The 26,856-nt window shown below is 38.7% G+C and overlaps 1 protein-coding gene across 1 annotated transcript in view; it reads left to right on the top strand.

Moving 5' to 3' along the window:
- The first annotated feature begins 18,036 nt into the window (after positions 1-18,036).
- Positions 18,037-26,856, top strand: part of LOC128745796 (uncharacterized) — a 46,833-nt gene continuing 38,013 nt past the window's right edge. The window contains exons 1-3 of the mRNA XM_053842871.1: positions 18,037-18,202; positions 18,258-18,341; positions 18,400-18,669. Of these exons, the coding sequence (XP_053698846.1) occupies positions 18,157-18,202; positions 18,258-18,341; positions 18,400-18,669 (400 nt within the window). The 5' untranslated portion in view covers positions 18,037-18,156. The remainder of the gene's footprint in view (positions 18,203-18,257; positions 18,342-18,399; positions 18,670-26,856) is intronic.

Here is a 26,856-nt window from a genome sequence, read left to right as displayed (position 1 = left end):
ATTCAAGTTCAGTTGCGTTACCTGCACTACGCCCGTGTTTTAGTCGCCGGCGCGCCTGCCGAGCACTTCGGGCCAGGTTTTTAAGCTGGAGAGTCATCTCGGGCGTTAGTGCGCGGATCTGTACGCTATCACCAAGGACCTTTTCTGCCAGCACTTTGTAAGCAGAACCCTTTTCAGTGGCATTCTTTTTGACGTAGGACGTCTTTGTTTACTATACTGGGATTGGGTAGCACTTTGTGAAAACGAAAATAGAAGTGTAACGTTTAAATGAAAGATTTCAAATGCTAATAACTACTAAACTACTGAATGAAACAGAACAATTTATATGTCGTTGGATAGATAAAATGGTCAGCAATTTTATTAAGGGGAATAGAGAGCAATTTTATGAAGGACGTAAGAGAGGGGGCTCCCATACAAATAACACACAAATTTCCACAAAATTCGAGAACGAATCAAGCAAATGGAACCAAATTTGACATGTGAGAGTTTCAGAAGGCAAGAACTTCCCTCTTTAGGAGGAGGGCTCCCATACAAATAATACACATATTTCCACATAACTCGAGAACTAATCAAGCAAATGGAACCAAATTTGGCAGATGGGGTTTTTGGAGGCATGAATTTATTTTATGATGGTTTGAGACCCCTCATCGCTGTGGTAGGAGGATGAGGACTCTCATACAAATAAAATAGAAATTTTTGCGTATTTGCCATATTTTCTGCTATGTAACAAGTGGTAAGCTGTGAAAGTAAACTAGTGAAACCTTCTCGGAGCAAAAGGCGGTGAATCGACGTCGCTAACTTACGTGCCTGTTGCCATTCATATTCATAGTTTGCATTAGTCTTTACTCTAATGATCTGACATAGTCCTACGTCACCCTTTCGTACAACCCTTAGGGCTGTATGCCTTGTAGTTTTGAGTTCAAGGATCATGTCGCCTGTGCGAGAGCGACGGATACTCCGCGCATCCGCGCCAAAACCCTTTAGCTGATCATGCCCTCTCATAGCCTTTAAAACTTCCAAATATTTCGGCCCCACAGTTTTGAGGATAAGGGCATCGTCTTTGCTCCTCTTTTTCCTGGCCACTTTTGGTGGAGCTCGATCCTTCTCTTTCTTCCTGGCCTTCTTCTTTCTAACCAACCCACTGGTTGTCGGACGCTAACAGCGTCGTGTATGTAGGTATGTATGTATGTATGATGTATGTGTGTACAATTAGCAGTTTTGTAATTTGCATTGAAATACAGGAAAAGTGATGAAGTGCGATTCCAGCTCAACTAACAAAACAGTATAATCAATATATATAGAATGCCATGGCAGTGTCGCTGCAGTGCGCGTGGTAAACATCATACATATTCAGATAATGTATTTACATTATATATGCATATGTGTGTGTGCCTGAGATTCATCAAAAGGGGAATCTCATTATCAAACTTTGACAACCAGCTTAAAATTTCGAATATGGCTGCCAAGTAATGTGATTGTAAACTTCGCTTGCTTCAAATTTCTGAAAAAATCGGTGCAAAAGGGCGCAGTTGTGGGATTCTATTCATCCGGACGAAAAGAAAAAGAACGTTTAAAACCATTTCACTGGCATAAAAACACAGCGGAGAACGCACTAATGACAGCACCAACCAGCGCACAGATATAGAACAGATATATAACAATGAGCAACTTTGACAACGAAGTTCCCGATTCACAGACTCATATAGGACAATGAGTCCTATAGAAAAACAGCGACACTGGAATTCTATATATATATTGATTCTACTGTTTACCACCATAAGTCCTGTAGAAAAACAGCGACACTGGCATTCTATATATATATTGATTCTACTTGTTTACCACAATGAGCCCTGTAGAAAAACAGCGACACTGGCATTATATATTGTGCATTGCAAGAAATCTTTTCATTCTCGGAAAGTTCATAGCAAGCTGTCAAAATAATTCTGTATTGAGCGAAGCTGACGAATTTTCGTTATTTGAATATCGATATTTTTCACATATCGATACGTATACTCAGCTGAAAGCATAATCAGCTAAATTGCTCGCATCACGTGACGATCTGCATTTTACATTTATTTTTAACACTCCGTATAACGTGTTAACATTTACAAAGCTGTTATATGCATGCCGAAATTAACTATTTCGAAAAAAAACTATATCGAGATTTCGTCCACGAATATCGATACCAGTTATATCGATACATTATCACCCAATGCTGACCTCGCCAAATATTGAAGGATGTGCTTTTGTCCAGAGCTGCCATACAAATAGATTAATTTTTATTGTTTAGATATTTGCAACCCCTTTCCGTACTTCTTAAATTGTGTTACTATTTACACATATTTTTATACTTATGATATTCAATGGATTTATATAATACATATTTTTGAATGTAAAAGGTTAAAAGACGTTTTTTTTATGTATTTTTAGTTGCTAAAGCATCAGTAACAATTGCACATATAAACCAAAAAATATTTGGCCACCTTTCCTTGTTCTCTTTGCGGTGATTGACGATGCGGGTTACCGCCGCAACAGGATGAAAATTTATGTAAATAACCGCAATATATATATTGATTCTACTAACAAAACGGTTTGATTCGACTATTGACGATTGAAATGAAATTTTTCTGATTACCACGCAAGTATTCATTTTCCATGAAACATATTTTTTTCCGTCAAGCGTAATTTTTCAAACGGACGTATTTTGAAATGAGGTTATTATGTTTTTAAAAATTCGTATCTCTAAACTTACTTGTTCAAAATGACGTCAAAGAAAAAAATGTCGAAAATTAAGTGTATTTTCAATAAAAAATTACACTGAATGAAAAAACCTCAAAATTTCATGAAAAACCATGATAAAAATCATAAAATGAGAATTATCTCAAAACATGTTCCTTCAGATTTGTCTCATATTTTTTTAAAGAAGCCTAAATTATACTCTAAAATCTGGTGAAGAGCTATCGAAAAGAAATTTGGTTTTCAAATCGAAATAAAAAGTATTTCTAGATAGAATTAACAAAAGGGCGAATGTCGCAAATGTAAACAAAACGGGTGAGAGTTATTTTTTGCTGGACCATCATTCGCGTTGACGGCATTAAACGATCTCTTGCACCCTCATAAAAATGCCCGTTCGATTAATCGAATTATTGCAAAAAATATTCGAATATTTCTAATCGAATACCACTAGCACGTATAGTTGAATTAATCGATTAGTGCAGACAACGCTCGCCGATTAATCGGTAAATTGAAAATTTTGGACATCACTACTCTTGCGCTCTTTAAGAAATTCCTATTCCGCTTCACCCCTACAGTAAACTTTTGGAGGTGGCAGCAGCTTACGTTCGTCAACGCGAATAGGAAAATCAACCCTCACTCGGTTTGTTTACGCTTGCGACATTCGCCCTTTTGTTAATTCTATTGTGCATTTACTTGATCGATGGATTCCGAGGGGAGTTCAGGTACTGTTTCAAACGTTCCAAAGGTAAAAAAATGACTAAATTGGCAACACAGTTCGTAATGTTTTATCGCCATAACTGGCAACACAGGCTCATTGCGTTTCTGTCGCAACCACCCCATCGGAAGGCAACCATGTTTTCGCCGCCAACATCTCGTGTGTGCGAAAATGAGATAGCATGTCATCATTGCGTTTCACTCAACTGCCAGCAATCTGATTTGGGCCCGCTGTCAAATTTTGAGCCCAGGACATGCTGTCGCTGACGTTCACTGCAGCTCTATATAGAGATGTCGATGGGCTGGTCGCAACCTTAATCGTGACTTCGTGTTAATCATACACGGAGAATAAAAATGTAGTTTCAACCATATTTATGGTTGTTTTACGCACAAACAAAAATTTCGTTTTGTTTCAAACTGAAATGTATGATTGAAATGAAAATATTTATTGTCACATCAATGTCAACTTCAAAATTGAAAATACTTTACTTTTAATTCAAAACTGTTATTTAATTGATTCAAACAGAATCTCGTTTGGAAACAACAATATTTTCAGGTTGTTATAAAAATATTTTATTGAGGCTTAAAACAACAATCATTTTGTTTGAAACAAACTGGAGCTTTTTCGCTCCGTGTACAAAAGCATTAAACAAATTGTTTCCGAATACGAACGTTATTGCTTTGTTATTGTTTGTTTGGATAATGAAGGATAAACTACGCTTTATTCACTATGAAATTTCGGCAAACCGGCGTTGAAAATACAAATTCATTTCATGCTGAATTTCAATTCCGTTTCTTCTGATAGAACGGTAATTCCTAGGTTTATTTACTTTGCTCGATTGGTTCCAATAATGAAACAGCGATGATGACACAATTTGACATTTTATCTGTCAAAAGCTAAAAACGACCCTTTTTACGACCGTTCAGAAACACGACTGTTTCAACCGTCGTGTCCAGTAAGGGAATGCGCGCACAATTGGCCTTGCCAGCGTTGCTGATATTGTTCAGGGTTTTGCGTGAGAAAAAAAGAAAGGGAAGTATTTTTGCTTTTGTCAACACTCACGCGTTGACAGTTCGGCACGAGATTTCCTGTAAGTGCGAGCAGCCTACGAAATCTCTTTCAACGCTGGCAATGCCAATATCTTCATTTGGTAGCTGTAGACTGACTATATACAGAGTGGCGACAAGTCATCCCAAATGTATGCAATGCGGTTTTTCCAAGGTTTTGACGTAGGACTACGTCTTACGGCAAGTTTTGAGATAGGGTGTCATTCCAAAAAATCAAAAAATGCGAGCGTCACGAAAAATGAAAGGTTTTGAGCGCTAATAGCTCAGCGGTTTTCCGACCGATTTTCAATATTCTTACACCAATCGATCGGAAAATCTACTAAGAATTGACCCAAATGAAGAATAGTATAAATTCTTGATGTTGAACTATTGAAAAATTGAAAATAATGAACCTATGTTTTACCAGAATTCTCGCTTTGTGATTGGTTGGAAGATTCTTTACGATGATCTAAACCTATACCAATTTGATATCTGTGCTTGGGAAGTAAGCCAAAACAAGTGACAAAGTTTCCTCATTTAGCATTGGGCGATACTGTATCTGTATCGAAAAAATCGATACTTTTGGGCCGATACATCGATATTTTTGATCGATACTGAGCGTCCCGATACCGGCCAGTATCGATGCTAAAACGCCGATATTTGTATCGATACCTTTATATAGTAAAAGCTAGAGAAACTAAAATACTTATCCTAATTAATAACCTTGCTTATCCTAATGCAATGTCCATTAGGATTTCACCTGCATAACAATGTTCCGCCAACAAACTCGGTCCATGGCTGCCCGTCTCCAATTTCTCGAATGTCCCACACTTTCCAGGACTTGCTCCATTAAATGGAGTCCATTTGGTCTAACCGTCGAGCACGCTGCGTACCTCTGCGCCTGGAACCAATCGAATTCGAGGCAAACATCATTTTTACGGGATTGTTTTCCGGCATGTCTCGCCCATTGTACCCTTCCAGCCTCAGCAACTTTCTGAATACTGGGTTCGCCGAAAAGCTGCGCCAGCTTGTGGTTTGTTTTTTCTCCATACACCGTACTCACATACACCACCAAAGATGATCCTAAGCACACAACGTCCAAACGTTGCCATGGCCGTTGCAGCGCTTTCAAGTCTCCGTCGAGCATTGTCCACATTTCGTGCCCGTAGACTATCGGTCTTATTTGCGCTTTGTACATGGTACATTTGATACAGGGTTGAAGTTGGTCAAATTTTATGGTCTTGTAGAATCCGTAGTAAGCACGACTTCCGGCAAGAATGGTGAGGTGTGTTTCTCTGCTGCAGTTGTTATCCGACGTCATCAACGACCCGAAGTATATAAACTAGTTTACCACCTCGAACTCGTAGAAATTAAAATATGAGGTGTACCTAATTAAAAGTACGGCGGCTATTTTTATCGATAAATATACTAACGCTGCAAAAATAGATGCATTCCTAGTTCCAGTCTTAAATCAAATTTTAAATAAAACTTTAATTTCAATTTGAAATCCAATTTCAAGTCGGATTTCTTGGGCGATGTAAAAATTAAATTAAATTTCAAATCCTATTTCAAGTCCAATTCGAAGTTCCTTTTTAAGTCCGATTTAACTCCAATTTCTGGCGAAGTTGTAAGTAAATTTTCTAGTATAATTTTACATCCAATTCAGGTTAGTTTCAAGTTAAATTTCAAGTTCAATTTCATGTCTCATTAAGTCCTATTTCATGTGTAATTTCAAGTCCTATTTATATATTCTAGTCTGAATTAGTCCAAACTTAAGTTTAACTTCGCGTCCAATTTTAAGTGTAATTTGAAGTCCAAATTCAAGTTCCACTTTTAGTTTAATTTTAAGGACAATTTAAAGTCTTACTTCCAGCTCAATTTAAAGTAAATATTTAAGTTGAAATTGATTCAAACTGTCCAATATCATTTGATCATCAATATCAATTTAAAGTTCAATTTTTAGCATAATGCCATGCTTAATTCTAAGTTAAATTTCATTTTCTATTTCAAGTTCAATTTTTAGTAAAATTTCAAGTGCAATTCCAGCTCCGATTTTAAAATAATCTTCAAATGCGATCATTTAGACAGCTCGCAAGTTGCTGAGAACTACGCTCACTTGCTGAGTGAAGCTTTGCTTTCCTCAATGGAGCTAGCTGTCTTGCCACTCGAAAATTTATGTGGTTGGATACGCTAGGCCGTCAATGAGGCCGCAACCGCGTTGTTAAGTGAAGAAACCCTGCATGGAATGACTTTTGACGGAGATGAACTGGAAGGGGTTGAACTGGAATTTATAAATTAGGGATCTCTGGCAACCGCCGTCAATAATACGAGTAAGCAGATTCAACGACACATTCTAGCTATGTCAGGTCTACTTTTGCCTTCGTAAGTGATTTCGATCAAGGAGCATAAACCGTACGCAAAATTTAAGTGCATTTGCCGTATTTGAACGCAAGGTGTTGGTAACTGGAAGCAGAGAGCGGTCCAGGCATATAAACCGCGAGCTGCAGGCACTACTTTGAAAGATTCCCATCGTACACGCATTGGCGTAGCTAGAGGGGGTGCCTGGGGTACCAGGCCCCCTCCAGAATTTTGCAGGCCCCCTCCAGAAATTTTCCCCATTGTAATTGAAAAACCGGAAAAACATTCAGTGTATATATTCCCACCGCGTTGATGTTTTCCTTTTTTGCTAGGTATCGCAAACGCGTAGTTGTTGTCATCGTTAGTAGCCGTCAGTAACCTGATAGCCACCCCGGCTCATGCTGTTATAAACAGTCGTCTCCATTCAACTCGATCTTGGGCCACTCGTCGCCAATTTTCCAGTCTCAGAAGTCTCAAATCATTTTCGACTTGGTCGTGCCATCTTCGCACGTTAAGCCTCCCTGTTCCTGGTGCTGATGTAGCTGTTGAAAAGAGCTGTTTCCGTCACACTGCCGTCCGGTATCTTTACGAAATGTCCGGCCCACGATAGCCTACTGACTTTCGCCAGATGACAATGAGAATCTCTCCAAACAGTTTCTGTAGCTCGTGATTCATTCGTCTCTGCCACTCTCCGCTTTCAGTTTGTTCTCCGCCAAATATTGTCCGGTGTGCCTCCCGCTTCCGGCAAGCGACGCTGTGAACAGTTACCGTCCGTGTGAGGCACGTGTTTGATTTATCGAGCCTCTTTCTTTCATGTATTTGGGCTTCGACGCACTTACGTTTAACCCAATCCTCCTAGACTTCGCTTACGTCGGACCACCCCCTCAAGAGCGAAGTTGAATAGTATGTAAAAAGGATTCGAAAGTGTTCCCGAGTTACACACGAAATACATCTCTCGATACAATGTAGCTCTGATCATTTGCCCCAGTTTATCCGGAAAACCGTGCTCTTGCATTATCTGTCATAGCTAGCCTCGATCGAGTGCATCGTATCTGCTTTGAAATTAATAAAGATGTGGTGCATGAGCACGTTGTACTCCCGATATTTCTGCAAGATCTGTCGGATGATAAACATCTGGTCCGTAATTGCGCAGGCTCTCATGAAGCCCGTCTGGTATTTCCCTACAAAACCCTGTGCTATCGCTGACAGCCGGCGTAACTGGATCATAATGAAATTTTTTTTCGGAAGGCACCCCCTGGGCCCCCTCCAGGGAAATTACCTAGCTACGCCAATGTGTACACGGCTGGCATGTTGTACGAATGCACCATTGGCACCAGGATGAAACTGACTTGGGAGTTCTTGATATAGCACAATCCACCCCGGGTCGCTACAACGTAGCATTTTTTTTCTTGTCTCTCTTGCTGATAGCGCCATCACTGGTCTGCAACATGCATTCAACCAAATTTCAGCAGTGTTTGACTTTCATCTGTCTCAGCAAGTGTTACGCTCTACAGTTATTTCAATGTTTCGATGTTTACTGTATTAGGTGTTAAGGGCCATTAGGAGCATTGTTACCTGTTGGTGTTACCACTTGTAGAGCAAAGTGTTTAATTTAGTTATCTGTATGATTGTAGAGGTACATTCTCACGGTCATCATTATTGTTCAGTTTTGTAGCGTAAACAGAGGTGGAAGGGGGTTAAATTAATTGGTTTGTCGAATCTAAATCTTCATCCGCATGTTTGGGCAGAAAATGTTCTGATTTTTCAGTTCGACCGATATGGTCACCTCGCTTTTATTCATAGGTTCCATTTCTAGCATTTTTGTCTGTAAGGTTGCTGAGTGCTCGATTTATGGCCGGCCCGGCCGGTTTTTCACTTGCAAAGCTGGTGACCGGTCAATCTGGCAAAAAGTCGGTTTACCGACTTAAGAAAACGGATTTGCTGAAAAAACGGATGAAAATTAAGCTAAATAATAAACAAAAGTATGGTTTTCGTTGTGGTTGCGTACACCCTGTCAGTGTACCGATACCGATATCGATACTACTGGTATCGATACTTGCTGCCCGATATTTCAGCCGGATCGATACTTTTAAAAAATTTGTATCGATATTCGAATATCGATGCTTCTCGCAGTATCGCCCAATGCTATCCTCATTTCAACAAAATTTCTTAACACCGCGGTTCAACCTAGACCATTTTGATGTCCTTGCTTGGGAAGTACGCCAGAGAGAGTGACAAAGCCCCCTCGTGCCAACAGATTTCTTACGAACGCGATTAAACCTAGTCCAATCTGATGTCTGTGTTAGGGAAGTGTGCCAGAAAAAAATGACACAAGCTCGTTGTCCCAACAGATCGCAAATTCTTTACTGCGTGACGATTAAACCTCGGCGAATTTGATATCTGTGTTGGAAAAATGTGCTACAGCTGTACACTGAGAAAACTTTTCGTATAGTTTCTATGTGCCCCACACATAGATTTTTGCAATGTGCCCAGTTAATGAACTTTATATGCCAAACAGTTATAATTTATGGGTACGCGAAACTTTTGCACATACTATTCATATGCGTATATTTTTTATGTGTATAATTGCACATACTATTCATACCCGTATAATTTTTATGTGTATTTCTAGGCGGATTGTGCTTATATGTGGCACATGATAATTATCTGGAATTTTATATGGAAATTTACCATTAGTTATGTGCAGAATATTTTGAGTGTAGTGTTCGGTTATAATACGGCTCTGTATGAATACGCATGCTTGCCGTTTCATTAGAAGTGTAGTGAAAAGATGTGCTGTTGATAAAATAGGATTGAATTGGTAAAATCCTTTCATCGTGGGAAACCATGGATAATAAAAACAATCTTTAATTTCAGTAAGGTAGCAGGAAAGCAATAGTTTGTGTTCTTGATTTTGTTAAATTGTTTTCAAATGCACAATATTTTGAGAATTGAACGTATGCAATGTTACTACTTTGATAAATGTTACATACAACGCATGTAGCATGTATATATGTTGCATATAGCATGTATACATGAAGAATCGAATGATTACAAGCATGAATACATGCTACTACCGTGGACCCCCGTTCGTTTGACCGTTTTTAATCTGAACACTTTTTAATTTGAACCCCGCTGGTTTGCACGACGTGTAAATTAAAAATGGTTCAAATGTCATTCTCAACATGGCATCATTTGCCTTCGCAGATAATGCACATAAACACGATTTGTTTGTACTGATCTAGTGTTTTAATCCTAGTTTAATCAGTTTCACATTTCGTTTCCCAACGATTACGATAGAAATCCGATCGGAGAATAACATATTCGCTGCTTGCAACTAGCAACTAAACGAGACTAAAGCAAACCACTAAAACAATAACAAAGAGCAGGGCGGCCAGTTCTTACAAGTTTCAGCATATTTAGGGTTGCTAGTTGTTCAAATTAAAAACGAACCCCGTTAGTTTGCATGAGGAATCGTTCAAACGAACGGGGGTCCTCTGTATCGCTACAAAGAGACTTACGTAGTCCTGCGTCACCTATATATGCGGTCGTGTCTTGTACACAACCCCTCTGATTTTTTCTTTCTCTTTCCTGCATACGCGTTGGATAGGTCGTCTGCTCGATTGGAATGACACTGACAGATAATTATCATTCCAATTTTGACATTGTCGCCACTCTGTATATAGTCACTCTACCATCAGTAAATATCAGTAAATATATCCTTCGCAGTTCTCTGTGGTCAAAGTACTTTTAACAACAGGTAATGCGCTACACACTAAAAGAGTTCTATGTAATAGAGTGACTATATACAGAGTGGCGACAATGTCAAAATTGGAATGATAATTATCTGTCAGTGTCATTCCAATCGAGCAGACAACCTATCCAACTTAAACCATTTACGTTTAAAACCGTTTACGGGTTAACAGCCATTGCTCTTGCAATTCAGCTACCGTTGTTACTTGGGGCAATAACGGTCGTATTCGAAAACAATTTGTTTAATGCTTTTGTATGATAAACATGAAGTCACGATTAAGGTTGCGACAGAAACGCGATGAGCCTGTGTTGCCAGTTATGGCGATAAAACATTACGAACTGTGTTGCCAATTTAGTCATTTTTTTACCTTTGGAACGTTTGAAACAGTACCTGAACTCCCCTCGGAATCCATCGATCAAGTAAATGCACAATACTCATTCCAACTAAATGGAAAGGGTAAATGGTGCTCCTTATAACTGCGTTCAATTTTGCCAGGAGCTCCATTTTTCATCACTCTTCTCAAAAGATTGACGTTCTTGCGCTCATTTCTAAGCTAAACAAGAATTTAAAAGTATTTTATACAATAAATTGAGCATTTCTTAGTACAACACAAATTTATTGCGTATTTGCAACATTTTTTTTCGGAAATTTCCGGAGTTTATGTCTGGATGTAAACAACACGACATCTCAAAACACCGCTGACGTTAGTTTGACTGCCGGATTATCGAGTCAAAATTCGTTAATCCGGCCATGAATTTGTCGGATTAGCGGGGCGGTACTGTACAAAAGTAATCTCTGATTACTACGCACTTATACGCCTTACTGGAAACCCCTTGAGTTTCCAACAGCAATGATTACTATACGCACCTTTGAAAAAAATCAGAGGGGTTGTGTACAAGACACGACCGCATATATAGGCGACGCAGGACTACGTAAGTCTCTTTGTAGTGATAGTGGCATGTATTCATGCTTGTAGTCATGTTTCGATTCTTCATGTATACATGCTATATGCAACATATATACATGCTACATGCGTTGTATGTAACATTTATCAAAGTAGTAACATTGCATACGTTCAATTCTCAAAAGATTGTGCATTTGAAAACAATTTAACAAAATCAAGAACACAAACTATTGCTTCCCTGCTACCTTACTGAAATTAAAGATTGTTTTTATTACCCATGGTTTCCCACGTTGAAGGGATTTTACCACTTCAATCCTATTTTATCAACAGCACATCTTTCCACTACACTTCTAATAAAACGGCAAACATGCGTATTCATACAGAGTCGTATTATTGCAAATTGCATTGAAAATGCGAAATGCAAAAATCTTGTGAACAGTTTACAAGTAAAATGCCTGCAGCTAGCTGTCAAATATTTATGTTAACTTATTGCGCGTGTCAATCCCAATAAATTGACATGAATAATTGATAGCTCGCTGCTGGGATTTGGCTTGCAAAATGTCTGCAAGTTTCTTGCATTTCGCGTTTTTGATGCAATTTGCAATATAACCGAACACTACAGCTGTAGCACATTTTTCCAATACTGATATCAAGCTCGCCGAGGTTTAATCGTCTCGCAGTAAAAAATTTGCGATCTGTTGGGACAACGAACTTGTCATTTTTTCTGGCCCACTTCCCTAACACAGACATCAAAATGGTCTAGGTTTAATCGCGGTCGCGGTGTTAAGAAATCTTGTTGAAATGGGGAAACTATGTCTCTTGTTTTGGCTTACTTCCCAAGCACAGATATCAAGTTGGTATAGGTTTAGATCATCGTAAAGAATCTTCCAACCAATCACGAAGCGAGAATTCTGGTAAAACATAAGTTCATTATTTTCAATTTTTCAATAGTTCAACATCAAGAATCCATACTTTTCTTCATTTGGGTCAATTCTTAGAAGATTTTCCGATCGATTGGTGTAAGAATATTGAAAATCGAGCGGAAAACCGCTGAGCTATTAGCGCTCAAAACCTTTCATTTTTCGTGACGCTCGCATTTTTCGATTTTTTGGAATGACACCCTATCTCAAAACTTGCCGTAAGACGTAGTCCTACGTCAAAAGTTACTTTGAGATTGATTACTGGCAAGGGCATGGTGTGTTGCTATCTCTTTCTCATGTAGGAGTGAAGATAGCAACTTTCAAATGTTCCACGGTAACGGGGAATTCCCAGCAAATTTTTTGGTTCCTGTCAAGATTAACATTTTGGTACCTATGCGTGAGACATCGAAAATGTATGAATTTGACAGCCACTTCACCCCGTAGATTACTGGTACAGCACTCGTGCGCTAATTGCACGTCTTCTAACTGCACCGTCTTTTAATTGCACGTTCGCTAATTGCACGATCGTGCAACTAAAAAACAGTTATCTGACAAACTACACGTGGTTTTCCAGGTGGTTGCTATGAACAAAAATGCAGCGTTGCCGAATGCAAACTCTCTATCTCTGCATTACGTAGATACATTACAAACAAATTCATGCAAATTTGACTAAACTTTGACTAATTGAAACACATATTCATGAAGCTTTTAGTTCGTTTGTAAAAATTTAGATGTTCTTCCCAAAATTTAGCGTACGTGTGAATGCATGTGAAGAGTTCTTTACAGTGATAACGCATCACGTTTTACAATAAATATTGGCAACTATCGTGCAATTAAAAAACGAAATTCGCTAATCGCATCGCCTCATTCGTGCAATTAGCGAACGAGTGCTGTAATCAGAGGTACCTTGTACCACAGAGAACAGACATCCAAGCTAGAACAAATTTTTCGTAATTTTCTGTGTAAAAATTCAAACGAAAAACCGTTAAAATTACAACAGTTATCAAACGCCGCCTAGCCTACGAATCGCCAAACTAAATTGACTGTCAATCACCGTCAAGTATTTCCGTCAATTAACGATGAGAGATAACACTTGAAATAACTATCGATATTACGGGGCTATTTATCGATGATTTGACGGATACTATTTCGAACAAAACTAGTCAAACATCAACAGAAATAATAATGATAATTAGCATAACAATACGATAACATCAGAAGGAGACGGAATTTTGCCACGTGAGTATCACAAATCGCAAATCATTTCTAACAATGAAGTTTGACGATACTATCGATACCACACTATAGTTTCGATAGTATCAACAAACCTTTGTACCATTCCCATCGTTCGGTTTGTTTACTGATGATCTTTTAATGTTTTTTGGTTTTTGCATAAGTAAAAAAGGGAAAGAAATATATTGGATTTCAGTTTTGACAGATGCTTGCGGGTGGCGCCGCCATCAAACGAATCGCCAAACTAACAAATGTGAGGGGTAACTTCGGGTAACTTTAACGTGAACGAGGGGTTATTTCGAAATGGCCGTTACAAAAATTTACCACTACCTACTACCAGGTAATTGACAAAAAGTGATGTGTAAAGGGTTTTTATCAAGGGTAAGTCGCTTAGAACATTGAGGCAGGCTCAATTTAGGGAACAGCTGACCTCATTGATTGCAATTGCGGTACACTCATTTCACAGTTTATGGCACACTGTGGCCCACATTTTTGACATTTAAATTTTGAAATGTTAGAAATTGGCAGCCCTGCCAATGTTTGTTAATGTCAAAACGATCAAACGGTCAATCTGAGCGCTGGCGAATTTGACAGGTTTCACATGATCAGCACCTCGGCAGCACAGTAAGGCACAGACTGAACAAAATTTCCATGAAAGAGGTGAACGGAATGTTCTCAGTGACTTACCCTTGGTTTTTATGTAATCTACAAGTAATCCTTCAATAGAGCACCCCTCGAGCAGTAAGTGGCAAACTAAATCTTGATCACAGAGAACAGACTACCAGGTAATTGACAAAAAGTGTGTAAAATGTTTTTATGTAATCTACGAGTAATCCTTCAATAGAGCACCCCTCGAGCAGTAAGTGGCAAACTAAATCTTGATGTCGCTGCCATCGCTACTATGTAACTCCAGCACAAAGAATTATTGATAAAGGTACATGAATATTTTTTGATGCGTTTGGCAAACTATAGCCCCAAACACAATGCATACGGATTTTACTACGTTGCGGCAATTTGGCAGTTTTTCCATGGGTTTTCTGTCAAATTTCCGCAACGTAGTAAAATCCGTATGCATTGTGTCTGGGCCTTATTTCTGGAGGGCGCTACCGACAGATTTTACACACAAAAAATCGATTACTTCCTTCGAGCCTGTTAATCTGTTCTCTGTGCTTGTACCCCCGTTGGTATGACCTTCTTTAATCTGAACAGTTTTAATGATACAACAAAAATGTTACTTGGGCGGTGGAATGAATGCGTTCACATTAAAAACCGATCGAGCGTCATACACAATTGACGTTAAAGTTGACCGGGTAAATTGAAAAAAAAGCAAAAAATCTTAATGCGTTTCCTCTTGCTCAAGAGCTTTGGCAATATTGCTCATATGGAACTACCTCTCTCCAGCACTTAAAATAGACCATTTTAGTCGAAACTGCCGAGTCAATTACCTCTTCTACAAACCCGACGTTTAGAATTCGCGCATGTTTGAAATGTTTTCAAAACGTTTGTTTTCGTCAAATCAAAACAACAAGTTCACAGGGTGCGCGTATGTGAAAGTAAATAGAGTTTCCAAATATTCAGATTAAAAATAAACTAGCCCAATCTGAACGAGATGCTTTTTATATAAGGTTTTGCAGGGTGACGTCACGAATGAACCGGAATGAACGCAATTCACCCATTTGACATCCACTCGTGGTTTGTTTACTATTTGTTAGGTGAACGCGATATGCATAAATTGAAGTTAAACGCTTTAAAAACGTATTATCCAGCAGTGTCGCCCTCCAAACTACTCGGAATGGCAGTTTTTGTGCTTTTCTGACTTGCCATTAAGGCCTTAAGCAACATTCACTTTCAACATGTTAACCCACGTTCTAAGTACATGTAAACAAACCACTGCACAGTGGTTCAAACAGCGAAATACGTGATCGTGTGTAATTGTGCCGAAACGTGAAGTTTTTCGCATGTAGTGTCTTTAGGAACATTTCTCGGTATAACAGGCCCCTTCTTGTGAGAGAAATCTTTGGGTGATTAATTCCCTTAAAAGTGAGATACGAAATTTATTTTCCCGTATATTCGGGATACAGGTGTGGTACTTTCGGCAAAGTTGTAGTAAATATTATTACAAACAACTTTGTCAAAGACACCATACTTGTATCTCTTCATGGAAATTATCTATTAAGCGTTATTCGTGGACAAACCCTTTAAAACAGTTTTTAATCCCCAACTTATTCTGGTCAATTTTTACGTGTTCATAGTGTTATAGAAAGTTGTTTATCTTGCTAAAATCAACGTTTCTGTAGAACATTATTATATGTTATTTTCCAAAGTTTCGGAGATTTTGAGCTTTTTTGGTGAAAAATAGCACTTCTTTGAGCTTAAATATTTCCCAAGGTGGCAAATGGTGGCAGATCAAACAACTCCTACCTAAAAGTACAACAAAAAACCTATAAAAACAAGTGTCAACTGACTGTATCTGTTTGTATCCAAAAAAGTTATTGTGCTTCCCGAGAAAATATTTCGTTTTCCAGTTTAATATAGTTGTGCGCAAAGGTAAATCATATATTATTGACAGTGTAAGCACGTGTAAGTTTTTTATGTTTATGCTCTTATTCTTTGCTTAGATAACATTTGTTTTGTCCTATTACGTACAGACATACAAACAACACAGTTACAATGTCTTACGTTAACCGAAAATGATAAAATTTAAATGCTGATTGCGTTTGTGAAAAATTTGTCCATGTTTGAACGGGCAAACACGAAGCAAGCTACCCTAGCATTCAGCTGATGAGCGAGAGAGAAATATTGTTGTTTTTCTCATCACTCTTGCGTTGACAGTTTCTTACGAGATTTCGTAAGAGTGTAAAAGAGATACTTTGACTGCGAGCAACCAGAACAGAGCTGCGCGCAACTGTTAGGCGCACAACTAAACCGACGAAAGAAAAATTTTAGATAATAATCGCAATATAGTTGTTTTAAAAATCCATCTCAGTCATGTTTACCTAACAATTAAACTGTACTTCGGATGCAATAAACGCCATTTTGTTTACGTTGACAATCTCTTTCTAACAAGTTAAGTTACCAGCCATTTTTCGCCTATTTTCGAGTCGAAAATGAATGTAGACTTAAAATTATTTAACGCAATTAATAAGAGAAAAGCTTCCAAATAACTTACTTATGCCTATTTTGTTTAATTCCTTCGATTGATGTCTTTTCAAAAGAACACACTCTGGCTGGTACCGAATGGCCAAAACATAAATGGTCGAATCACGAATGGCTGAAATCCAAATGACTAACTTTCAACAACAGTCACAAAAGGCCGAGTCAAGAAAGACCGAATTTTCTCAGAATGACTAAGTAAGCAGTACGTCATATATAGTTAATTATGTTAAATAAAGGTGTAGGTGAGATAACTGGCAGATATTGACGCCCTTGTTTACAAACAGACCGCAGAATCCAAAAAAGTTTCAGCTGTTAAACGGCAAGTTTGTTGTTTTAAACAGCATTAGGATAAATTTAAAACGCCATTATGCCTTTAAAATGTTAAAACACACGATACATTCGCTATAAACGAAAAGGAAAATTTTCCAAAATGTAAACAAGGGCGTCAGTATATGTCAATTGACGGTATGATGATTTGGTCTATTTCTGGAGGGCGCCACCGACAGATTTTACACACAAAAAATCGATTACTTCCTTCAAGCCTGTTAATCTGTTCTGTGCAAGGGTAAGTCGCTTAGAACATTGAGGCAGGCTCAATTTAGGGAACAGCTGACCTCATTGATTGCAATTGCGGTACACTCATTTCACAGTTTATGGCACACTGTGGCCCACATTTTTGACATTTAAATTTTGAAATGTTAGAAATTGGCAGCCCTGCCAATGTTTGTTAATGTCAAAACGATCAAACGGTCAATCTGAGCGCTGGCGAATTTGACAGGTTTCACATGATCAGCACCTCGGCAGCACAGTAAGGCACAGACTGAACAAAATTTCCATGAAAGAGGTGAACGGAATGTTCTCAGTGACTTACCCTTGGTTCTGTGTGATTAGTTCGTAAGTGATTACAAAAATAATCTCTGATTACTACGCACTTTTACGCCTTACTGGACACCCCTTGCGAATTGATTACTTTCATCATTTTACTCAGTTTAAAGTAAAAATTAATAAGCATGTAGATAGATGCTAAAAAGATTTTGAAGTCTTCTCGCACTTCCATGAAATTTCCCAAGAAACTGTCAATATGTGCGTGATAACAAAAGCAAAAAAAATATTAATATTCATTTTTCTCCAAACAGTCCTGAATTGCTTTGTACACAAATTTTTTGTTATCAAAATCATCATAAAGTTATAAAAAAGCAATTTTCTATTATATCTAAGTGTTGCAGTTACACTTTTTAATATAGTTATCAACTGTTGAGTACAGCCTGCACTATTAGCTAAGAATCGCTAATGTTAATATTGTTTTGGCTAAACTGCAATGTGCAAAACAAATAATGGCAAAGGAAGTAACTGCAGAGAAAGTTAATCAAGGAATTTTAGGTAATCGTAAAAAATACGTAAAGAAATCAAAACCATTAATTTAAATTTCATACAGCAACCGAAAAAGTGCATACAGATTTCGACCAATTGTTGCAGCAAATAGACGACCAAATTAAGCAGTTTGCTGGAGCTGACGCTGGTAAATAGTATACAGCGCATATTCTACTACAACTTTTAAAATGCAATTTTTCTTCCAGTCCTGATTGGAAACTGTCCCGATACAACTACCAAAAAAGATTTGGATGGTTTTTTTCATGGATTTGCCACGATTGTTAAATTGCTCAAAATAGATTGCGCTCTTATAAAAACAACACTGTTTGTCGCCAAGTTTGATTCCGTAGAATCGGCGTCACGCTCAAAAGTTTTGCACACGCTATCATTAAACGGAAAGAAAATTTTGCTGGTCAAGGCTGATGAAAAGCAGTTATTTGATAAAAATAATGTAGTTGAGCTCAACGGACTTCAAGGTTAGTCAATCTCCCTGTATCTTTTGTTTGAGGCTACCTGTTATTACATAATTATGCATATAATTGGCTTCATATCTATGCTTATGCGCTCGAGTCGATAGTCCTAGTGTTCCAACAGTTTAGTGCATTAAGGTTCTATTGTAATTGAGTTCAAACATGCAAAATGTGATACACATACTAAGTAAAGCCTTAGATTTAGTTTGAGCAAACCGAATTCGCTTTTCATCTTATGTTTGCAATTTACGAATCCCTAATCAAATTCCATTTGATTACGACGCCTAGGTAATTTCAATTTTTTGATGTAAGGATTAATATTTTATTTTTAATGCTTTTTACTAAATTTGGGAATTTTTCCGAAAATCTTTTGTGATTCCTTAAGATCGTGGTCATATGTAACTTGATCCAAGGGATTTTCCGATGTTGCTTGGGGGACCGTAACATGACTTTGAGATAATGTGAAACTTTTGAAAGTTGTTTGAAATATGCTGAATTATCAAATTATTCATCATCGGCTGTGTCACTTAGCTTGCTGCCGTTTGGAATCCGGACTGACTTATAATCCAAGGTAATCTAGCGGGGGGGGCCGTAGCCGCAAGGTTACCGAGTCTGCTTTGACAAGCGCGTGGTCGTGACTTTCGTGAGTTCGAATCTTAGTAGAATCAAGCCATTCGATGTCAAGTGACTTTAGCATGGGTTTATTCTCAAGCCCCTCCACATACCCTTCCTTCATGCTGAATTCTATATATTTACCCACTGAAGCCTCCTGACAGTGCAAATGTCCCTCCTATAGTTAAGTGTACTGGTCAGAGGTATACAAATGAGTCCTCGCCAGGGACGGCTATAATATGGGATAGTGCTGGCAGCGACGAATAAGTGGGTAAAGTAGATCAAGCTTTGAAGGAAGGGTAAACCCCAATACACACAAGCACGCATAAATTTAATAAGCATATCGCTCACTCAATAGCGATTATAGCAAGAAGAAATGCAGTGCAGGTCATACAGCAAACACCCGGGCGATATTACAATAGATCAACTATACTGGTCGCAGTAATGAGTTTACACATGAAAAAAAGGTAATATGGCCGATTTTGGGTCTCTGAATAGTTTCAAATTTAGGTATATCCAATTGAATGGTATTATTTAAGCGTTAGCTCACGCGATTGTGTAGGTGAAAGTTTTTGTTAAAAAAATTAGGGAGGAAGCATCACCTACAAAGTACAAATCTACAATTAGTACAATTAGCTTAAAAGTTCTACTTTGTATTGCAATAGCTAAATATGTTCTAGGAAAAGTAGTTTGCTATATTTGTAGATATTACGCCACCCTATTTGAAGCAGAATATCAGTTGAATGTTTACTTACTCGTAATACAATATACAGATATGTCTTTAAAAAACCGAAATACTTCTAAATGGCCTTGTAGGGTAGGACTGCGTAAAGTGTGTCGTGAAGTTTTCTATGACCTAAGACATTATTCCAAATTTGAAATATTTTTCTGTCAAATATCTTAGCAATAAGGACATCTGCCGCAGGTAAGTACTAATTTTGTTTTCGATCCATAAAACTTAAGCGACAGGTAATGATACCAATGTGGCAATGTTTATTTAACCGTCTACTCAGTATAAAGTATAAAAATGCACAAAACATGTTGTAAACAACTTCAACTTAGTGATGAATGACCCCCTTGGTTAAAACCACTCTAATAAAAAAACTTATATAGCAGTTTTCAATCATAAAAATGGATAAAACGCTGCAAAAAAAATTTCGACCTGCAAAAATTTGGATTTCTTAACTTGCAGGCTGACTGTGCTCAGCCCATATTAACATAACAACTTTTTATTACTTCACAATCAATTCCGCCGTGACGTTCCAACGTTTTGACTCTTTTTTGCACAGCATTTGTGATTTGGCTTGAAAAATCATTGAGGAATCCTCAATATTAGGCCTATAGCGGCCGACAACCCATCTGGCGGGCCAACGAATCTGAAATATACTTACCTTGATGGTCAACCACGTTGATTGACCAACGCATAGCACCAATCAGACGCCCGATCAGATGGGCATCCTAGAACAGATTTCAATATCAAACCGCTATCAAACGGCGATCAGATAGATCGCTTTGTCTATTACTTGCTATAAAATTCATCCGATCAGGCGATTTCCCATTTGGGGAGACACAATAAGACACCCAACAATCGAATCAATAGTCTATTGTCAAAAACTATTAGGCTGTGTGCTGTACGTTATTCGGCAGCACGAATCTGTTGGGATTTGCACACGGCACTACAATAAGCTGACCTATAAATAAGGCCAGCAGTTCGATCCCGAGGATCAGTATTGGAGATAATCTCCCGCGTTTTTCTAATCGTTATTTTGAACCACGTGGTTCACGCGAAAACAATATTACATATTTGGAAAGAGCATAAAATTTTTATGGAGTCAGTTCCGGTGTAGTGGCTAGCATTCACGCCTCTCACGCAGAAGACCCGGGTTCAAATCCCAACCCCGCTGAAGTCACGAATGACCCAAAACTGGTTAACCGTTATGTGTTCGGCTGGGTACCCGGGCACCTTTTCAGACTTATTGCCCAGGAAAACAAGGTTTAGCTCAACTCAGCCAGCTAAAACTCAAAGAATGCTCCTAACTAGTGGAAATAAACCATTTGCCATCATCAGAGCGCTTGTAGCAGCAAGAGGGGTCGAATGGGGGAGCTTCGAATTTTTTTACCCCATAAGTGTTCGGATGGGTACCCGGGTACCAATCGAAATGAAATGCTTCTAACTTAATCAATTCTTGACCGATTTTGGATCTTGAACTGTCAAAAGATGGGAAAATTTGTCTATCTTTAGAATGCAAGACATACCAGGCTTGAGACCACGTCTGGTTCCCGTAAATCCGGATCTCCGGGACCATGTTCCAGATCCAAGACAAATTTGTACAATTGTCAATAAAACCACACAATATTGGTATCAGATTTCATGAAATTACTCCAGGAGTTGATGTTTATCCATTTTGAGTCCATTCAACGAGTTGTCTTCGGAATGGCCACTCCAGAGCAGGTTCCTGTGGGGCCCTGTGAGACCGGTAACATGCTTGGATGAAAAACCCTAGCAATATGTATATCAAAATTCGTGAAATCACTCTAGAACTTGAGTTTTAACCATTTTGAGTCCATTTGATGATATGTCCTCAGAATGGCCGTTCCGCAGCAGGTTCCTGTGGGGCCCTATGACACTTAACCCTCCGGAGCAGATTCCCATTTGGTCCTATAAGGCCACTAGCATGTTTGGATAGAAACCCTAGCAATATGTATGTCAAAATTCATGAAATCACGCCAGGAGTTCATGTTTATCCATTTTGAGTCCATCTGACAAGTTGTCCCCGGAGTGGCCATTTCGAGGACAAATGGACTCAAAATGGATAAAAATCAACTTTTGGAGTGACTTCATGAAGTTATATTACATACATATTACATACATGTTACATACATATTGCCGAGCTTTCTTTTTATATCAAACAAGTTAGGGGCCATATCGGGCCCCTCGGGAACTTACTCCGGAATGGTTATTCCTAGGACAACTCGTTAAATCGACCTAAAATAGATAAAAATCAATTCCTGGAGGGATTTCATGAATTTTGACGTGCATATTGCTGAGGTTTCTGCCCAAACATGTTAGTGGCCTGATATGGCCCCACGGGAATCTGTTCCGGAGTGATCATTCCAGGGACAACTCATCGAATGCACTCATAACAGATAAAAATCGACTCCTGCAGTGATTTCACGGATTTTGACATACATATTGCTGGGGTTTCTGCCGAAACATAGTTTGTGGTCATATAGGGCCCCACGGGAATCTGCTCCGGACTGGCCATTCCGGGAACAACTTACAAAATGTACTGAAAATGGATAAAAATCAACTCCTGGAGTGATTTCATAAAGTCTGACATACATACTGCTGGGGTTTCTATCTAAACATGTTCATGTTAAAACTCAACTCCCAGAGTGATTTCGTCAATTTTGATATACATATTGCTAGGGTTTCTATCCAAACATGTTAATGGTCTCATATGGCCCCACAGGAACCTGCTGCGGAGTGGCCATTCCGAAGACTACTCGTTGAATGGACTCAAAATGGATGATAATAGACTCCTGGAGTGATTTCTTGAATTTTGATACCAATATTGTGTGGTTTTATTGACAATTGTACAAATTTGTCTTGGATCTGGGAGATGGTCCCGGAGATCCAGATTTACGGAAACCAGACGTAGTCCCAGGCCTGGTATGCATCGCATTCTAAAAATAGACAAATTTTCCAATCTTTTGACGGTACAAGATCCAAAATCGGTCAAGAATTGATAAAGTTACAAGCATTTCATTTCGGTGGGTACCCGGGTACCCATCCGAACACTTATGGGTGTTAAATTTCCCGTACACATAACGGTTAAAGTGACTATAATCTAAAACAAAAAAAATTAAATTTTTGTATTAAAGGTGAATTTTGTAGATGCAACAAAAAAACGACATTTTCCGAAATTATAATACGCGTTTATTTCGCGTGACGCGATTAAAATTTTCCTGCAATAACAATTTGCCACTAATTTATGTAATAGAACAATTTTATGAGAACTTACATTTGTGCGCTTTTAGCGTTTACTATACAGTGGACTCTCGGAAAAGTTGACTCTCCAAAAAACTAATTGTTCAGAAAAGTTAAGCGTATATCAGCTCTCATGAAACACTCTAAAAGTTAATTTTTGCCCTAACTTTTCCGAGAGTTTGAATTTATTGGTTGTCCAAGCCTTTCTTCACACACGTGTGTTTACCTTCTATCCTTATTTATCATTTTTCGGTTTATTGTCGCCTTTCCACAGTTTCACACAGAGTCGTATCATAACTGGGATCAAATTAAACTCTTGTAGCGGACTCGTGTCCTTCCAGTTGACCTCGAGGTATGACGCTGGTCTAATAAGCCAGTCGCCGTATGCATATTACATACATGTTACATACATATTGCCGAGCTTTCTTTTTATATCAAACAAGTTAGGGGCCATATCGGGCCCCTCGGGAACTTACTCCGGAATGGTTATTCCTAGGACAACTCGTTAAATCGACCTAAAATAGATAAAAATTAATTCCTGGAGGTATTTCATGAATTTTGACGTGCATATTGCTGAGGTTTCTGCCCAAACATGTTAGTGGCCTGATATGGCCCCACGAGAATCTGTTCCGGAGTGACCATTCCAGGGACAACTCATCGAATGCACTGATAACAGATAAAAATCGACTCCTGGAGTTATTTCACGGATTTTGACATACATATTGCTGGGGTTTCTGCCGAAACATAGTTTGTGGTCATATAGGGCCCCACGGGAATCTGCTCCGGACTGGCCATTCCGGGAACAACTTACAAAATGTACTGAAAATGGATAAAAATCAACTCCTGGAGTGATTTCATAAAGTCTGACATACATACTGCTGGGGTTTCTATCTAAACATGTTCATGTTCTCATGGGGCCCCACAGGAACCTGCTGTGGAATGGGCATTCTGAGGACATATCATCAAATGGACTCAAAATGGTTAAAACTCAACTCCCAGAGTGATTTCGTCAATTTTGATATACATATTGCTAGGGTTTCTATCCAAACATGTTAATGGTCTCATATGGCCCCACAGGAACCTGCTGCGGAGTGGCCATTCCGAAGACTACTCGTTGAATGGACTCAAAATGGATGATAATAGACTCCTGGAGTGATTTCTTGAATTTTGATACCCATATTGTGTGGTTTTATTGACAATTGTACAAATTTGTCTTGGATCTGGGAGATGGTCCCGGAGATCCAGATTTACGGAAACCAGACGTAGTCCCAGGCCTGGTATGCATCGCATTCTAAAAATAGACCAATTTTCCAATCTTTTGACGGTACAAGATCCAAAATCGGTCAAGAATTGATAAAGTTACAAGCATTTCATTTCGGTGGGTACCCGGGTACCCATCCGAACACTTATGGGTGTTAAATTTCCCGTACACATAACGGTTAAAGTGACTATAATCTAAAACAAAAAAAATTAAATTTTTGTATTAAAGGTGAATTTTGTAGATGCAACAAAAAAACGACATTTTCCGAAATTATAATACGCGTTTATTTCGCGTGACGCGATTAAAATTTTCCTGCAATAACAATTTGCCACTAATTTATGTAATAGAACAATTTTGTGAGAACTTACATTTGTGCGCTTTTAGCGTTTACTATACAGTGGACTCTCGGAAAAGTTAACTCTCCAAAAAACTAATTGTTCAGAAAAGTTAAGCGTATATCAGCTCTCATGAAACACTCTAAAAGTTAATTTTTGCCCTAACTTTTCCGAGAGTTTGAATTTATTGGTTGTCCAAGCGTTTCTTCACATACGTGTGTTTACCTTCTATCCTTATTTATCATTTTACGGTTTATTGTCGCCTTTCCACAGTTTCACACAGAGTCGTATCATAACTGGTGTTATGATAGCTTATACCAATACATACATACATCTGAAATATTACCACCTGTTTATATACATGATCTTGATGTTGGTCAATAAAAGTAAATAACTTGACGTTGTAAGCACGCGACTCGTCTACTTATTACAACTGGGATTAAATTAAACTCTTGTAGCGGACTCGTGTCCTTCCAGTTGACCTCGAGGTATGACGCTGGTCTAATAAGCCAGTCGCCGTATGTTCGAATCCCGACTGGGAGAAGCTGTTTGAGTCAACAGGATCGTAGCAACTGGCCCTGCAATTGTACTGCACTCTAACAGCTGGCTTATCGAAGTCTGTCGTACAAAAACAGAAGGTCAAGCTTCGATAGCGGAATGTAGCACCTTGGCTTTGCTTTGTTACGGGACAGTTGCAACAATAGTTCAATACGGGCATATAGTTATAGTACTTCAGGATTTTTAATAACATACTGGAAAAGCGCAAACTCAGGTTATATTTTAAATGCAAAAGAACTCTTTCAATGTTGGCATATACTAAACCCAAGTTGAATCGAAGTCATTTTTTTTTTGATTCACGTTCAACTCAAACTTGCCTCATCGCAGCGTTTAAAGTTTTTTGCGGACCGCATACTCTGATCAAATGGTTCACACTTTGGTACGATACATTGGTAACATCATGCGATGTTACCAATGGTTTAAAGGTCCGCGACTCTTGTTTGCTGACGACCTCAAGTTATACTCAAAAGTCGAAAATCTATCCGACGCCGCTGTCCTTCAGGAGGAACTATCGACCTTTGACAAATGGTGTGTCGACAACCGAATGCTGCTTAACCCCAACAAGTGTGAAGTCATCACGTTTTCCAGAAAGCTGAGCCCGTTCGCTTTTGACTACAAGCTGTCAAATACGCCATTACGTCGTGAAAACTGCGTCAAGGATCTGGGGATACTGCTCGACTCTAAACTTACATTCAAACAGCACAGCAAACTGTGCTCCAGTTTGGAGCCCATACTATCAAAATGGAGTTAGCCGAATCGAGTCTGTGCAGCGGAGATTCATTCGTTTTGCTCTTCGGAAACTTCCGTGGAATAACTCTTTCCAGCTGCCAAGCTACGAACAACGCTGTAGGCTCATCGACCTAGACCCCCTTCATGTTCGTCGCGATGTAAATAGAGCAACAATTGTCTCCGATTTATTGACCTCACGGGTGGATTGCCCGTATATTTTGCAAAACCTTGATATTCACGTCCGGAGTCGTACATTACGCAATAGCCACTTTTTACAAGTGCCGAATCGACGGACTAACTACAGCAACTTCAGCACGATTATCGGTCTCCAACGCCAATTTAACCGCTTTTACTCCAGCTTCGAATTTGACGTCAGCCGTAACGTGCTGAAAAATCGCTTTTTTCAATAGCGCGTAGTTTTTAGGTTAAATTATCATTTTATATCATCATAACTTCGATATAAAGTATTCGATATAACGCAATTTTTGCTTCGATATAACATAACTTGTTTAGAAAGTCTGAAAATTAATAAACAAAAACTAAAATAGTCCCTCTTGCGATGTGCCCCACCTTTCTACTGGGCAACAAGCATTACTTTGTTTTAAATTTTCAAGTATACGCTATAATGGTGTGTAACTTCGTTATTTAGATTTTCAATTTAATTAACAAAATCTTCACACAATGCTAAGAAGCGAAGGCGTCGGTGT

The sequence above is a fragment of the Sabethes cyaneus genome, chromosome 1 (assembly GCF_943734655.1).
Source record: "Sabethes cyaneus chromosome 1, idSabCyanKW18_F2, whole genome shotgun sequence".
In the NCBI taxonomy this organism is placed as follows: domain Eukaryota; kingdom Metazoa; phylum Arthropoda; class Insecta; order Diptera; family Culicidae; genus Sabethes; species Sabethes cyaneus.
This window is presented reverse-complemented; position numbering and strand designations above follow the sequence as displayed.